The 17,665-nt window shown below is 40.9% G+C and overlaps 1 protein-coding gene across 3 annotated transcripts in view; it reads right to left on the bottom strand.

The window, feature by feature from the left end:
• The window catches only part of RAD17 (RAD17 checkpoint clamp loader component), a 39,817-nt gene extending 22,345 nt beyond the window's left edge, over nt 1–17,472 (bottom strand). For 2 of the 3 annotated variants that reach the window (XM_062212200.1, XM_062212203.1), the window contains exons 1-9: nt 17,334–17,472; nt 16,140–16,243; nt 12,166–12,423; nt 11,589–11,672; nt 4,689–4,845; nt 2,311–2,447; nt 1,817–1,869; nt 1,601–1,726; nt 1,442–1,511 (exon numbers count right to left, since the gene is read on the bottom strand). In XM_062212200.1, the coding sequence (XP_062068184.1) occupies nt 1,442–1,511; nt 1,601–1,726; nt 1,817–1,869; nt 2,311–2,447; nt 4,689–4,845; nt 11,589–11,672; nt 12,166–12,423; nt 16,140–16,243; nt 17,334–17,349 (1,005 nt within the window). In that variant the 5' untranslated portion in view covers nt 17,350–17,472. Of the gene's footprint in view, nt 1–1,441; nt 1,512–1,600; nt 1,727–1,816; nt 1,870–2,310; nt 2,448–4,688; nt 4,846–11,588; nt 11,673–12,165; nt 12,424–16,139; nt 16,244–17,008; nt 17,052–17,333 lie in introns of all 3 variants that reach the window. The other variant, XM_062212202.1, reaches the window with a different exon arrangement.
• Between the last annotated feature and the right edge of the window lie 193 nt (nt 17,473–17,665).

Here is a 17,665-nt window from a genome sequence, read left to right as displayed (position 1 = left end):
ACATAGAACATCAACTTAGTATATACTAAGTAAAGATTTCAACAGTTTACACCCACATAGACACACAAATAATAAAGTATTGTTTGAATACTAGTTTTACCGTTAATTTCCATGGTACAACACATTAAGGACACAGATCCTACATGGGGAGTAAGTGCACAGTGACTCCTGTTGTTAATTTAACAATTGACACTCTTATTTATGACATCAGTAATCACCTGAGGCTCTTGTCATGAGCTGCCAAGGCTATGGAAGCCTCTAGAGTTCACAAACTCTGACCTTATTTAGACAAAGCCATAGTCAAAGTGGTAGTTCTCTCCTCCCTTCAGAGAAAGGTACCTCCTTCTTTGATGGCCCGTTCTTTCTGCTGGGATCTCACTTACAGTGATCTTTCATTTAGGTCTTTTTTTTTTTTTTTTTTTTTTTGCCAGAGTGTCTTGGCTTTCCATGCCTGAAAATACTCTCATGGGCTTTTTAGCCAGATTCAAATGCCTTAAGGGCTGATTCTGAAGCCAGAGTGCTATTTAGGGCACTTGCCATTCTATGAGTCTGCTGTGTATCCTATTTCCCATGTTGGATCGTTCTCTCCTTTTTAATTCTACCAGTTATTATTAGTAGACACTGGTCATGTTTATGTGATCCCTTTGACACTTAATCCTATCTTTATGATCAATTATGAATTTAAACTGATCACTTCAACTAGTAAGATGACATTGGTACATGCTAACCTACGGAGATTTGGAGTCCCATGACGTGTTTCTAGCTCTACCATTAGGGGAAAGTCCGAGCGTAAAGCTCACTTTTTAAACACAAGATTAATTATATATATTATTTTATGATTTAATTTTTAAACTTGATACCATTGATTGTTAAGGTTTCTATGTTAATATTTTAAAATTGATTTCATTTTAGGGAAGGCATTTGGCTTAGCCTGGGATTCCCAAAACCCCTATCAAGAGTGCCTGGGTTTGAGTCCTGGAACTGCTCCCAATTCCAGCTTTCTGCTAATGCACACTCTGGGAGGCAACAAGCAAAGGCTCAAATACTCAGGTCCTTGAGAGAATCAACTGAGTTTTGGGCTACCAGCTAGGGCTGGGTCAGGCCAAAGGTAGGAGTCTGGAACTCCTTTTGAGTCTCCCATGTAAGTGGTTAAGTTCCCAATGTATGTATTAGCAGAAAGCTGGAATGGAGAGTGGAGCTGGGACTTGTTCCCAAGCACTTCAGTATGGGATGCAGGCATCCCAAATGGTGGTTTAACCCACTGTGCCACAATGCCTGCTACAGGTTAAAGAAATTTTTTGACATGTCTTAATAGAATAATAAAATTTTCTAATTATAATAACCAAAATAGCATGTCTCCAATTTCTCTATATTACATAACACTATTCAAGATGGGCTTTCTATTACTGTGATGGAAGACTCAAATTAATCAGAGGCTTACCTTATTAGCTTCTATAGTTACTATTCGATTAAGAAACTTCATCATAATTGTTGGTGCCACAGGGTTAAAACTGAAAGTTTTATAAAGAAAGATGGTGGTTAGATGATTAATTTTTAAAATTCAAGATATGAACATTGCAAGTAGAAAATTCTTTCTTACCTAATATTTGAGATAGAACATTCCTCTTGAATTTCTTTGGGAAACAGTAACCTATGATTATTATCACCACTGACACTGTCAGAGATTATAAACACAAGAGGACATCGGCCAATCTGCACATATTTTCTAAAAATAGTAAAATATAGCAAAGTTGAAATTTAGGTCACTTGCCATTCAATTTGAAGTTTTAGAATACTGTACTGTACTGAAACTTACCTTAGAACTTCATGTAAACTAGGAGAATCTCGATAAAACTGGTTAGGTAAATCCTATTAAAAATACAGGATGAATAATAGTTGTTTTATTCCAATTCAAATTTACTTTCAGACTTATTTTTATCAAAACAGGAAGAGATTTTATTTATCCAGTATATTTCAACTACACCTTTCATAGAAATAGAGAAATATAAAATAGCTAATATCCTAAATAGTAGTAAACATCAAGAAGAATCTTGATTTTCAGATTTCTTTGAGTCACTTTATCAGTTACAGTATCTTTACTAAAAAGTCTTTTGCCAAATATTTCCTATGCTTTATTATACATAAGTCATTAGCTATTTTATTCATGGTTACTGAAAATACTTTAGATTTCTATTGTGACAAAGCCTCTGTATTTTACCACTGTGGCTGCTATTGAGAGTGTATCACATAAGATATATCTTACAATTCTTTACTCAAAAGCTATAGCAGGATTTTAAAAGTTGTCCTTACTTCTACCAGAATTATCTTCTTATTAGTTCTTAAATCATCCCCAAGCATTTGTAGTTTGTTATACTTTGTTGCTCTCAATAGAAACTCCTTGAAAACTGCCAACTGAGATTGATATGGAAGCAGAGGAAAGCTTGATTCTGCAAATGAAATACATTAAAAATGAAAACACCACTTTGATTTTTAATGTTATACATATGTAGAGACAAAGCTACTATAGAAAGTTCATAGAAAACAGAATTAAAAGATAAGTTTATTTTGGTGCAAAACATTTTTGAAATCCATGCCTTTTTTTTTCATAATACAAATTTTCTATGCATTTTCAGAAGACCCCCTCATATCATCTGTGGGTTTCAATTTTTTTAATCACAATAAACTTATCTTTTAATTCCACTTTCCACAAACATTTTGATGTACTTTCATATATAAATATACATATACAAATATATTACATATGCCTGATGCACCAAAATGCTGTTGACTATTTTCTCTCTTTTTTTAAAGACCTATTCATTTATTTGAAAGGCAGACTTACAGAGGGAGAGACAGAGAAATCTTACATCTACTGATTCACTCCCCAAATGCCTGTAATCACTGCAGTTGGGCTTGGTAGAAGCCAGAAGCCAGGAGCTTCATCCAGGTCTCCCACATGGGTAGCAGGGGCCCAAGTAGGTGGGCCATCCTCTGCTGCTTTCCCAGGCATATGACAAGGCTCTGGATCAGAAGCGGAGCATCAGGGACTTGAACCAGTGCTCATACAGGATGCTGGCATCACAGGTGGCAGCTTAAACCTGCTGCGCCACAATGCTCAACCAATTTCTAATGATGCAACAAAATTATTCACATTTTAAAATAGAATATTCATTTCAAAAGACAAAAGTTAACATGGACTGAAGTAATTTTTCTATACCAATGAATGTAGTAACACAGAATTAACTACTTCAGAACGTAACTCTAAGTATAATGTTCATATAATCGGTAAAAGCATTTATGACTTTGGTCTATATAATGAAGATTCTCTGAATGAGTGTGAGCGTAGAACTGAAATATCTTCAGCCACAAAGGTTAACAACAAAAACAGAATGATTAGTGATCTTGGGAATAAAGGAAAAGACATGTTTCAGATGTAAGACTAATACAGAATTATCAGATTGTCAAAATTAATGTTATGATTCAGAAAACAGGGACAATTCCAGGCATAGCCTGAGGGTATACATAGTAAAGACACATGGTATGCATGGGGCACATTAAAGAGGTCAGAGAAGGGATCTTGAAGACTTCACATTCAAATAAAACTGTACTTTTGTATATTGCTTTTCTCTTAAAACTTACCTAGATCTGGCTACCCCCGGTTTAGGCAGCCATTGGATCACTAAGAAAAACTAAGAAAGGGGGGGCTGGCGCTGTGGCATGGCAGGTAAAGCTACAACCTGCAATGCCGGCATCCCATGTTGGTGCTGGTTCGAGTGCCGGCTGCTCCACTTCTGATCCAGCTCTCTGCTAAGGCCTGGGAAAGCAGTATCAGATAGCCCAAATCCTTGGGCCCCTACACCCATGTGCAAAACCCAGAAAAAGCTCCTGGCTCTTGGCTTCAGATCAGTGCAGCTCCGGCCATTGCGGCCAATCAGGGAGTGAACCAGCGGATGGAAGACTTCTCTCTGCCTGTCCTTCTCTCTCTGTGTAACTCTGACTTCAAATAAATAAATAAGTCTTTAAAAAAATAAGAAAGATAAATTCATAGTGCTAGAGAATACAAGTATATTTTCACATGAAGTTATAATATACCCTTAAATTGGTACTATTATTATTTTTTGATATTCATCCTAAGATCTCCTTCCGCTTATGGAATGCATAAAATATGTTCTCTTTATATGAATAAAAATAAAATCTTCTAAACTCCAAAGACAGCCTTTGCCCTATACTTTGATTTGATTTGATTCTAACAGATATCTATTAATCTAAGATATTTTGTTGGGAGTCGTTAGTTTAATGTATCTTTTTTTTTTGACAGGCAGAGTTAGACAGTGAGAGAGACAGAGACAGAGAGAAAGGTCTTCCTTTTTCCGTTGGTTCACCCCCTAAGTGGCTTGATTTACAGGTAAATCAATAAAAGCTCTTATTCACACTGCTAAACTCCCAGCCTGAACCTGGAAAATAAGTGTAGAAATAATGCAAATGGAAGAGCTTGTTATCTTAATCCTCAAAGAATCCCATCCTCCTCTATACAAGCACCCTTCCCTTCCTTCACCTAAAATTACCTCTCTCTGAAACCCGAAGTATAGGAGACAAATGCATTTATTCAGCTTCATCTGCAAGCTCTACTAAGTCTAAGTTATTTCTAATATTCCCATTATTTCTACTACCTTCACTGGAAACCTTACCAGGATTAAACATCTCTTTGAAATCATCTTTTTGGAAGTCTGATAAAACTGGATTAATCCACTCTTGTACATGAATACCATGTTCCTTTGACAGTATTTTTATAGTAGCCGTCTTTCCACATCCAGGAGGGCCTGTTATTAATAAAATAGATCCACCCTAAAACCAAATACAAACATTAATTAAAAATTAAAATCACTGGAATGTTATAATATTATTTCTGAGCTTAATTTCTAGATGTTATTACTTCAAAAAATATTTAATGAAAATCTGGTACAAGAAGGCTAAATTTCACATTTATGCTAGTTAGAATAAAACAGTTTTAGATAAAATGAGAGTTATCTTGTTTCTGAATTTTAAGCCCAGCTTCTGATAATTCCTCAACTCTTGTCTGATGTCCTTTACTACTAAGATGAGTTGTAACAACTAAACTTTGGCTAAATTAAGGAAATAATGTCTGAAATAAAAATTTTACAGGTTACCTGAACTCATAAAATTTAATCTTTTTTTTTTTTTTTTTTTTGACAGGCAGAGTGGATAGTGAGAGAGAGAGACAGAGAGAAAGGTCTTCTTTTTTGCTGTTGGTTCACCCTCCAATGGCCGCTGCGGCCGGCACATTGTGCTGATCCGAAGCCAGGAGCCAGGTGCTTCTCCTGGTCTCCCATGCGGGTGCAGGGCCCAAGGACTTGGGCCATCCTCCACTGCACTCCCGGGCCATAACAGAGAGCTGGCCTGGAAGAGGGGCAACCGGGATAGAATCCGGCGCCCCGACCGGGACTAGAACCCGGTGTGCCGGCGCCACAAGGTGGAGGATTAGCCTGTTAAGCCATGGCGCCGGCCATAAAATTTAATCTTAATACAGATCTCTCACTGAGTATTATTTAATATTACAAGAATAATATTCTTGGGACTGGCACTGTCGCAAAGCAGTTAAAGCTGCCGCCGGTAGTCCCAGCATCTAATATGGGCACCGGTTTGAGTTCTGGTTGCTCCACTTCTGATCCAGCTCTCTGCTATGGCCTGGGAAAGCAGGAGAAGACAGTCCCGTGCAGGAGATCCAAAAGAAACTTCTGGCTCCTGTCTTTCCCTCTCTCCCTTATTCTGTATTTCAAATAAATAAATAAATCTTTTTTAAAAAAAGAACAGAACTAGGGGCCAGCACTGTGGTATAGTTGAGTTGGTAAAGCCACTATGTACAACACTAGCATTCCCTTACAGGTAACAGTTTGTATCCTGGATGCTCCAATTCTGATCCAGCTCCCTGCTAGTGGTCTGGGAAAAGCTGTGGAAGATGGTTCAAGTGCTTAGGCCACTGCCACCCAAATGGGAGACCTGGATGAAGCTCCTGGCTTTAGCCTGGCATAGTCCTGGCCGTTGCAGCCACTTGGGGAGTGAACCAGTGGATGGAAGACCTCTGTGTCTCTCCTTGTAACTTTTTCAAATAAATAAATCTTTAAGGGGTGGACACTGTGGCACATCAGGTAAAGCTGCCTCCTGAGAAGCTGGAATTCTAGATGGGCCCTAGTTGGAGTCCTGGCTGCTCCATCCATTCTGGATCCAGCTCCCTGCTAATGTGCTTGCAAAGGTAGTGGAAGATGGCCCAAGTCCTTGGGCCCCTGCACCCATGTGGGAGACCCTCAGGAAGTCATAGCTCCTGGCTTCAGCCCTTGCAGCCAATGGGGAATGAATCAGTGGATAGAAGATGTCTCTCCCTCCCTGTCTCCTCTCTGTAAACTTGGCCTTTCAAATAAATTTTAAAAAATCAAATCAAATAAAAAGTAAAAGGGTATGTATTCATTGGTTGACAAAAAATGTGACTCAATGCTTACAGAAACCTAATTATGTATTTCTTTTAGAAACAATGGTTCAGTATTTGCTAATTCAGCAACTTTACACTTACAAAAAGATCATTTTTTAAAAAGAAGAGGAAGCTCACTCACAGGAACAGTGTATTTTTCTCACATAATAGATTTAAGTGTGTTTTCTGACACAGTGGGTACAGCCCACTAAGAGAACTAGAAGGTAATCTCTTATTAACAAAAGAAGACTTTTGTTAATCTCCCCATTGTCTGCACTGTATAATACAGTTATACTTACTATTTTAAAGGAGAAAAGTTGCCTTGAAAATTTAAACTCAGCAAATATTTGACCTTTTGAAGTTTAGTCTGACCACTGATAAATCTAGGAATCACCAAATTTTTAGAAGAATGTCATAATTACTGACATAATTGAAACTTTGGTAAAATAATGTATGATTGGTTAAAGTCCAAATCCATAGAGGGAAATGATTCTTTTTTTAAAAAATTATTTATTTATTTATTTATTTTTTGACAGGCAGAGTGGATAGTGAGAGAGAGACAGAGAGAAAGGTCTTCCTTTTTGCTGTTGGTTCACCCTCCAATGGCTGCTTCGGCCGGCGCATCTCACTGATCCGAAGCCAGGAGCCAGGTGCTTCTCCTGGTCTCCCATGTGGGTGCAGGGCCCAAGGACTTGGGCCATCCTCCACTGCACTCCCAGGCCATAGCAGAGAGCTGGCCTAGAAGAGGGGCAACCGGATAGAATCCGGCACCCCGACCGGGACTAGAACCCGGTGTGCCGGCGCCGCAAGGCAGAGGATTAGCTTGTTAAGCCACGGCGCCGGCCGCAAATGATTCTTAAAACTACACAGAAAATACTTCCCCCAATACCTACATATGTATACAAACATCTGAATTTATTCAGTTGGTAAAATAATAAAACTATGTAGGTTTAAAACATGATAGTGGAGACCAGCACTGTGGCTTAGTAGGTAAAGCTGCTGCCTGCAGTGCTGGCATCCCATATGGGCACCGGTTCGAGTTCCAGCTGCTCCACTTCCGATCCAGCTCTGCTATGGCTGGGGAAGGCAATGGAAGATGGCCCAAGTGCTTGGGTCCCTGCACCAGCTTGGGAGACCTGGGAAACTCCTTGGCTCCATAATGGCACAGCTCCGGGCATCGTGACCATTTGGGGAGTGAACTAAAGGATGGAAGATCGATCTCTCTCTCTGCCTCTGTCTCTCCGTAACTCTGCCTTTCAAATAAATAAATAAATATCTTAAAAAAAAAACCAATAAAACACGATAGTGTTCATAAAGAGATACTAAGTGATAAAATACAGTGAACACTAAAAAATGTTAGCTGAGTCAGTCAAAAACAATGATCAAAAGCCTAGATGAAAGAGGTATGTCAGAGAAACTGCCCAAAAATTGATTACTCAGAAAAGTTACAGGGATTTCTATAAACCATCAGAGGAACGCCAAGACTGATGCTGAAAATCCAACATGAGTATCCTATCTTGACTCTAAACCAAAGGGTTTAGAGCCACAGGCAGAAAGAAAGGAGCTTGATTCAAAAGAGATGTTCCCATCAAATCAACCAAAAGAACTCCGTAATTTAGTTGAAAATTAAAGGGAAGCCCTCTTGCAAACAATGGGCTTTGGTTGTCAGTGACATGTCACTTTGAATACATGTAGTATTTTGTAGGAGGATTTTTTTTTTTTTTTTGGACAGGCAGAATGGACAGTGAGAGAGAGACAGAGAGAAAGGTTTTCCTTTACCGTTGGTTCACCCTCGGTGCACTGCGACCGGTGCATCACGCTGATCCAAAGCCAGGAGCCAGGTGCTTCTCCTGGTCTCCCATGCAGGTGCAGGGCCCAAGCACTTGGGCCATCCTCCACTGCCTTCCCGGGCCACAGCAGAGGGCTGGCCTGGGAGAGGGGCAACCGGGATAGAATCCGGCGCCCTGACCGGAACTAGAACCCGGTGTGCTGGCGCCGCAGGTGGAAGATTAGCCTATTGAGCCGCGGCGCCAGACAGGAGGATGTTGATAATGGAGAAGTCTATGCACATTTAGGGGCACACCATATATGAGAAATCTATAATTTCTGCTCAATTTTGTCATGAACCTAAAACTGCTCTAAAAATAATTAAAATGCTAAAGGAAAGGATTTAAAACTTATCTTGTCCTAGCAGTTGAAACTGCATTTCAAGGTAATTAAATAGCTATAGCTAGTGATGGCAAACTTTCATCAAAAGCTGCTACTTAATAATTGTAGGAAACCATCATTTCATAACCTAGTACAATAAATGATGCAGGCCAAGACTGAAAATGGAAGCTAAGGGCAAAGCTGCTGAGGAACTGGGCACCCTCAAGCTACCAAAGCACTGCCCCATAGGCCATGTGCTGTTGGTAAGAGAAAGTTACCCTATTATGAAGAAGTCTGACTACCTCTTCCCCAATCTCGTGACCAAACTTAAACTTAGCAGGAGAAGCACCTATACTTTCTCATGTGACAAAGTATAAAATACCCACCATGTCTTATAAAGTGTTCTTATAAAAATGTTCAACTTGAGGGGGTAAGCATTTGGTCTAGCAATTAAGACACTCATTCTATATCAGAGTGCCTGTGTTCAAATCCTGCTATTGGCTCCCAATCCAAGCTTTCTGCTCATGTGGATGCTGGGAGGGCAGCAGTGATGGTTCAAATGACAGGATTCCTGCGATCCACATGGAAAACCTGGATTGAATTCCTGGCTCCTAACATCAGCCTTGGCCCAGCCCTGGCTGCTGCAGGTATCTGGAGAGTGAACCAGCAGATGAGAGGTCTTTCTTTCTGCCTCTCGATTTGAGTTTTACCAAATCCTTGATTCAAAATTCAGGATTGTAGAAAAATCAAGAAAACAATCTGACAAATCCAGAATGTGAGATTTTTTTTTTAAAGATTTATTTGAGAGGTAGAGTCAGAGAGAGAGAGAGAGAGAGGGAGAGACTGAGAGAGGTCTTCTGTCTGCTGGTTCACTCCCAAGATAGCCACACGGCCAAAGCTGGGCCAATCTGAAGCCAGGAGCCGAGAGCTTCGTCCAGGTCTCCCACATGGGTGCAGGGGCCCAAGGACTTGCGCCTTCCTCCATTGTTTTCCCAGGCCATTAGCAGGGAGTTGGATGGAAAGTGGAGCAGCTAGTACTCGAGCTGGGACCCATATAAGGAGCTGCTGCTCATACAAGATGCCGGCGCTGCAGGCAGAAACTTAACCTACTACTCCATAGCACCAGCCCCAGAACGTGAGATCTTTTACAAGTCAACTGCTACACTCTTTTCAGTAAGTCCATGTGTTGGGTAAAAACATGGCAGAGGGGACTATTACTAGATTTAAAAAAAAAAAGACCTAAGAGATACGACAATAAAATATGTGTGTTCCTTGATTAGATACTGGTTGAATCAAACCAGCTGCATAAAGCATTTTGGGGAAAACTGTATGCATATGAACTGATCAACAGATAATATTAGGGCATTACAGTTAATTTGCTAGAATAATGGTATGTAAAGTGTATTAGGAAAATACACTTTCCTTTTTAAGTTAAAAAAAGGAAGTAAGACAGATGCTTGGCTTAGCAGTGAAGACACTCAGATTCCACATTAGAATATCTAAGTTTGATTCCCAGCTCCTGACTGCAGCTTCCTACTAAATGCAGACCCTGGAAGGCAGCAGTGATGGCTCATGTAATTTGGTGCCTCCCACTGACATGGGAACCCTGGATTGAATTCCAGGTTCTCTGCCTCAGCTCCATCCCAGCCCTAGCCGCCACTGTGGGCATTTGGGAGTGAATCAGCAAATAGGAGTTCTAATAAATAAATAAAATTAAAAATAAAGAGTTTGACTGAAATTCCTTCAAGTTTATAACTTCAAACAGTTAAGGAGGTATTGAGGACATTGGCATTGTGGCCTGAACATCTGATTCAGCTCTTGCTAATATGCATGGGAAGACAGTAGATGTCTCAAGTATTTGGGTCCCTGCCACCCATGAGGGAGGCCTTGATGAAGTTCCTGGCTCCTGGCTGCAGCCTGGCCTGGCCCTGACAGTCTCAGTCATTTGAGAAGCATGAGCCCATCCATCTCAGAAGATGGAAGATCTCTTTATTTCTTTCTCTGTTTCTCTGCCTTTCAAATAAATAAATCTTTTTTTTTGACAGGCAGAGTGGACAGTGAGAGAGAGAGAGACAGAGAGAAAGGTCTTCCTTTTTCCGTTGGTTCACCCCCTAATGGCTGCCGCAGCCGGCGCACCGCACTGATCCGAAGGCAGGAGCCAGGTGCCTCTCCTGGTCTCCCATGCGGGTGCAGGGCTCAAGGACTTGGGCCATCCTCCACTGCACTCCCAGGCCACAGCAGAGAGCTGGACTGGAAGAGGAGCAACTGGGACAGAATCCGGTGCCCCGACCAACCCGAGGTGCCAGTGCTGCAGGCGGAGGATTAGCCTGTTGAGCCACGGTGCCGGCCTCAAATAAATAAATCTAAAAAAAAAAAAAGAAAGAAAAAAAGAAAAGAAAAAAAGAAAGAAAAAAAAACCAACAGGGAAAATGGTAAGTATATTACGAATACATGAGTACTTTCACTATTCTGTTTTTGTTGTTTGAGAAGTTTCAAGACAAAGAAATTTAAAAAGACAGATTGGAAGAAGAAAAAAATATTCTACCTTAGGGTTCGAGAGTAAATGTGAAATTGGGAAGTGAAACAAAAAACACCAGCCTAAAATGAACTGATGGCGGCCGTGTTAGTCTATATTTAGGACAAAAACTAATACGTACTTTGCCTGCTTGCTTTGGTGTGTAATAATCTGACGTGTTAAATATACAAGTACCTTACCTGGTTTACTGTACCTTTTGCTGATAACAGGACTAAACACAAAAAGAAAGGCACATTTAAAGGGGGAAATTCAAACTGTCCAAGTGAGGTCATAACTAGTAAGATCAGGCAGCTTTCTACTAAAACTTATGTAGACTTACTTGAACAAAGTCATCCCCAAAGATCAATTTCTCAAGACACCCTATAAATCAGAGAAACATTTGATGCTTGATATTTTTAAACACACTTCTTACTTAATTACCTGTTTTGGTTGCCTTTCTAAAACTTGAGCTTTTAACCAGGTTTCAACTTCTTCAATTTTCTTTTTATGCACAGCAAGTTCATGCTAAGATAAAAATTTGAAGTTTAACATATATTGTTAACATGAATAAAATTTCAAGTTTAACATATATTGTAATAAAACAGCTTTTGATTACTTTTTTATTACACTTGAATTTTTTATATTATTATGGAAAAATTGTATTTTAAGCAGATACCATTATGCTACTTTGGGCCAAGTTTACAATTATAATTTTCAAAGAAAATCTAGAAATACATTTTGGGAAGGAAATAGGGAAGGAGTATGACATTTTACAAAATGAAAGAGATCAATTCTAGGTTGGGGTTAAGTTAGCCTTAAAACAAAGAACAAATGACACAACTTCAGAACAACTGTTACACACACAAAACCTAGGAAATATTATTTTTTTCTAATTCATTACACATAAAGAAACTTATGAGTTAAAAAAAAATCTGAAAATATACATCTCTTTCCTTTCCACCCACTCTCATCCACCCTGAAATGAAATTACATTGACATGTTTGCTGTTACTTAGTACCTGAGTTTCTGGTTTGTATTTGTCCACCCACGACTCATTTTCAGATAGATATTCCTTTGAATTTTCTAGACCATAAATTGGTTCTAAGGAAGACAGCTTTCCTTTTTTTCTAGCTGGAAATTTGCTACTTTCTAATGTGGAAGACACATTTTTTCTTCTATGAGTTGAGTTATTCACACCTAATGATGTGGCAGTAATAGTGGAGATGCCTGAATTCTCCAAACAATCATCGAATGATGGGTCTACCCAGTCTGTTACCTGAAAAAAAGAAATCACACAAATATTATTATATTTTATGATTTATTCCCTATATTACTGGATTAGTCTGGAAGCAAAATATTCATATCCTTATATTTAAAATCATAATCTCAGAAATTAGTTCTTTCAATAAAATTGGCTCTATATGTATTATATATTTCCCACTTTACAGTAAGTGCAAACACACACTTGTCTACTTAACCAAGCTAATGATGAATACTACATAAAGAATGAAAACTTAATTATTTTTATTAGTTGTAACCTTCCCCAGATAAAGAATAGCATACTTTTTTAAAGTGCTCTTTAGGGGCCAATGCTGTAATGCAGCAGGCTAAGCCACTGTCTGCAGTGATGGCATCCAATACAGAGGCAGGTTCGAGAACCAGCTAATCCACTTCTGATCCAGTTCCCTGTTAATGTACCTGGGAAAGCAATGGAAGATGACCCAAGTGCTTGGGACCCTGCACTCATATAAGAGGCCCAGATAAAGCTCCAGGTTTCTGGCTTTGGCCTACCAAAGCCCTGGCTTTTAACTGCCATTTGTGAAGTGAACCGGTGGATGGAAGATCTCCTCTCTCTCTAGCTCTGACTTTCAAATAAATGAATCTTAAAAACAAAATCAAGGCCGGCGCCATGGCTTAACAGGCTAATCCTCTGCCTTGCGGCGCCGGCACCCCGGGTTCTAGTCCCGGTCAGGGCGCTGGATTCTATCCCGGTTGCCCCTCTTCCAGGCCAGCTCTCTGCTGTGGCCCGGGAGTGCAGTGGAGGATGGCCCAAGTGCTTGGGCCCTGCACCTGCATGGGAGACCAGGAGAGGCACCTGGCTCCTGGCTTTGGATCAGCGCGATGAGCCGGCCGCAGCAGCCATTGGAGGGTGAACCAACGGCAAAAAGGAAGACCTTTCTCTCTGTCTATCTACTCTGCCTGTCAAAAAAATAAATAAATAAATAAATAAAATTAAAAAAAAAATCAAAGCTCTTGAGACTGACAATTTAAAAAATTTTTTTTTATTTATTTGAAAGGCAGAAATACAGAGAGACAAGGCAAGACAGAGAGAGAGAGAGAGAGAGAGAGAGAGAGATATTCTTCTATCCACTGGTTCGCTCCCTAATTGGCAGCAATGGCTGGGACTGGGCCAATTGAAGCCAGGAGCCTTTTCCAGGTCTCCTACATGGGTGGCAGGGGCCCAAGCACTTGGCCCATCTTCCACTACTTTCTTGGGCACATTAGCAGGGAGCTGAATCAGCAGTGGACCTGCACCTCCATGGGATGCCAGTACTGTAGGCTTAAAATTGTGTCATTTTAACCAGATATACAGTGAGAATAGCAATATTTCTAGCCTTAGCCAGATTAATACATTCACAAATGAAGAACCATTTCTTTTCTTTCTTTTTTTTTTAAGATTTATTTATTTATGTATTTGAACGTCAGAGTTACACAGAGAGAGAAGAAAAGGCAGAGAGAGAGAGAGACAGAGAGAGAGAGAAATCGATCTTCTATCCACTGGTTCACTCCCTAATTGGCAGCAATGGCCGGGACTGGGCCAACTGAAGCCAGGAGCCAGGAGCTTCTTCGGGGTCTCCCATGTGGGTGCAGGGGCCCAAGCACTTGGGCCATCTTCTACTGCTTTCCCAGGCAATAGCAGAGAGCTGGATCTATAGTGGAACAGCCAGACTTGAACAGGCACCCGTATGGGATGCTGGCACTGCAGGCAGCGGCTTTACCCACTATGCCACAGCACCAGTCCTAGAACCATTTCATACATCTAAATACTCCAATCAGCTTTAAGATTCTGTGAAGGGGTGGCTGGGAGGGGAAAAAAAGACTTTGTGAAGATTAAGCTAAGAAGGCTCTGATCTGTAATTATGACTGGGTTATATTTTTCTTCAATGCATGAAGCAACAAGTATTTTTCTAAGTGAGGCAGGCTTTCCAGGGAAAATGAAATTTGCCATTCAGAAATGCTTAGATAAAAGTACTGGGACAACAGGGCAGAAAATCAGTTATTCTGGTTTGCAGAAGCTACCTCTCTACATAATTTCCTTGCATAATTTCTTTTTCTGCAAAATCCTTTGTAAGTGTATATAGAGAAATATATTGAAATAAGCAGTTCTAGTAACTACTAAAAGGTTTTTCTAGTTATTAAGTGTTAAAAGGAATTTTCTCTACACTAACAACTGACTTTTGGATTTCCTGCCTGGCTAACAAGCAGAATCAAGATTATATTTTCTGGCCGGCGCTGCGGCTCACTAGGCTAATCCTCCCCTTGTGGCGCCGGCACACCGGGTTCTAGTCCCGGTCGTGGCACCGATTCTGTCCCGGTTGCCCCTCTTCCAGACCAGCTCTCTGTTGTGGCCAGGGAGTGCAGTGGAGGATGGCCCAAGTGCTTGGGCTCTGCACCCCATGGGAGACCAGGAGAAGCACCTGGCTCCTGCCATTGGATCAGCGCGGTATGCCAGTTGCAGCGCGCCGGCCGCGGCGGCCATTGGAGGGTGAACCAACGGCAAAGGAAGACCTTTCTCTCTGTCTCTCTCTCTCACTGTCCACTCTGTCAAAAAAAAAAAAAAAAAAAAAAAAAAGATTACATTTTCTGCAGCAGGCATTTAGCCTAGTGGTTAAGATGCCCACATCCCTTATCAGAAAGCCTGGGTTCAAGTCCAAGCACCAGCTTGTGATCTGGCTTCCTACTAAGAGGATCCTGGGAGTCAGCAACGATAGCTCAAGTAGCTGGGTTTCTGTCACCCACTTGGGAGACCAGGCTTCAACTGTCCCTCCCACCCCCATCCCCCATGACCAGTGTTGCACATTTTTGGGTTGTAAATCAGCAGACAAAAGTTCTGCCTTTCTGCCTTTCAAAATCAGAAAACAAAGATTAAAAAGATTTAAAAAAGAAAGATTAAAAAAGATAAAAAAAAGGACCAGAAGTCAGAGCCAAAGTAGGCTCTGAGGAGGCAATTTAGGATTTTTAAGTATTTTATTAAAGTATTTTATAAATGCTAAGTCACACTTTACTCTTCAGACAGAGGGATGGAATATTACCAGCAGTGGGCAAAGAAAGATCAGTGGGAAGTTGTTTCACAGTCACAGCTACCTGATTCATTTTCCTCTGATTAAAAGGTCATTGGTATTATAATTGTGGGGCAGCTCTCCCATGTATTCAGGAGTACTTAAAAATAACCCATTGGTAGCAATTCTGCTTTGCACATTACTTATCCATTTTATAGTTGTATTTTTTACATAAATGTGAATTCCAATCTACTGGAAAAAAGAATCAGCAAAATTGATAATTTAGTTAAGATCAGTGAAAATGAGAGATACTACTACAGAAACAGCTACCATGCAGGTACATTAACACTGTCTGACCCCATGCCCTCCCACACCCTATCTTATTGAGAACTGACACGCACTGGGCAACGAAGTACAGCCTGGGTTAAGCTGAATCACCAACCACCATTCGTATGTCTCTTTCTTCTATGCTCTTTCATTCGAGAGTTTTTAGCCTTTTCTTTGTGACTGGGCTTGCAAACACTTTTTCAAAATTAAAATCGTGCTTTTATGTTCAGTTGTTCCGCAACTTATTAATAGACTTGTTTAGATCACTAATTCCAAAAAAAAAAAATGGGCACCATTATTCTGATAGCAGAAGTCATTAAGAACATGTGTAAAAACATCTAATTCATTTAGGTAACTATCACATGGCCATTTTAGTGTAACATACCTTTGTGGAAGATACCTTTGGTCTAAGAAAAGTGTTTGACATCATAAATTTTAATAGTTCCCATCCGTAGTATACAATCTGTAGTACAACAAAGTATAATTCACCTAGAGAAAATATGAAAAACTCACTTCAAATCAAGAACTGTAAGTATAGTTAAAATCGATATAATCAAAAACATAACAACATCAAGGCTCAAGAACTAGTGAAAGAAAGCATGGTAAACAGGAGAAAAATCAGAATGTGAAAACAAGTTAAAATGAATCTATCTGTGGTTCTTTATGAGAAAACACAACAACATATTTGGGTGCTGACCTTTTCTCAAAAAGAAAAAACAGGCAATTCTATCTGAGAAGGTTTTAACACCAAAAATTAAACTATTCCTTTATTCCAATTCGTTGCAAGTTATTAGATCTTCATTTCTAAAATTTCAAAAAAGGCAAGACACAATGAATTCAGACATATCAGTTACTTTGAATAAAAAATTTGAATCTTAGTGTCAGTTTTTCTAGAACTTCATTTGAGCACGCTATTAGAAAATGTGTTGGCAACACTACTTTCCGATTTGCGTAATTCGTCAATACTTATGCAAAGAAGTAAATTCAACTATTTTAGGGTAGCCAGGAGGAACGATTTTCAAGGCCAACAAACTTGCACCCTGGGAAGGTGTACTGGACTATCTTATAGAGAGGCACACTTCTACACACTGGCAATCACTCGCCCTCCCCAGGTCGCCTGAGAGTAGACAACTATCAACAATGCACAGTAGCGCAAAAAAAAAAAAAAAAAAAAAAAAAAAAAAAAAAAATCGATTCAATGTAGTCGACAGGTCAGAACTGCAGCCGCTCAGTGAAAATGAGACCGACAATTACCTCCTTTGAAAAGCAGATAACTGTCACCGACGATGCCCGTTTCCTGAAATTAGATGTCAGAGGCAGAAGAGACGTTCAGGACTACCCGGAGCCCACCCACCACCACCCCACACACTGCACAGCCGGTCCTGAGCTCAGACATTCGTTCAACGTCATCCTGCAATCAGCCGGGAGCCAGGCTGAGCTCGTCGGTCCCCGCTCCAGGCCAGGGCACCGCAATCCTGTCTCTCTCGTCCCAGATGGGACGGGAGAGCATGGAGGCAGAGATGGACTCGCGAGTCTAGGACACACACAGAAAACACGGCCACAGCCGCGACGGCCTTACTTTCCGGGAGCTGCATTCCCCTCGTGGGCGGAGAGGAGCCAAGGAGCGCAGGGTCGGCTCCGGTGTTAGGGTAGCCACCCGACCCTCCCCGGGCTCGGCACCGAGCCTCTCGGGGGTCCCGCCTCCCGGGGACCTTCCAGACCCGTCGGCGCTTCGGCGACGCGGCCCGAAGGGCGGGGGCGCCAGACGCGCGAGTGACTTAGGCATCCAGCGCACTGCCTGACTCGGAGCGCGGATGCGAGCTGGGTCCCTGCCTCCATTCACGCCACGGAAGCGTGTCACAGAAGCCCAGGTAACCGCTGGCGGTGGCTGGGATTGCGGAGATGGGTCGA

The sequence above is a fragment of the Lepus europaeus genome, chromosome 15 (assembly GCF_033115175.1).
Source record: "Lepus europaeus isolate LE1 chromosome 15, mLepTim1.pri, whole genome shotgun sequence".
Taxonomy (NCBI): Eukaryota; Metazoa; Chordata; class Mammalia; order Lagomorpha; family Leporidae; genus Lepus; species Lepus europaeus.
The sequence above is the reverse complement of the archived record's forward strand: the minus strand, read 5'-3'. Positions and strand labels throughout refer to the sequence as shown.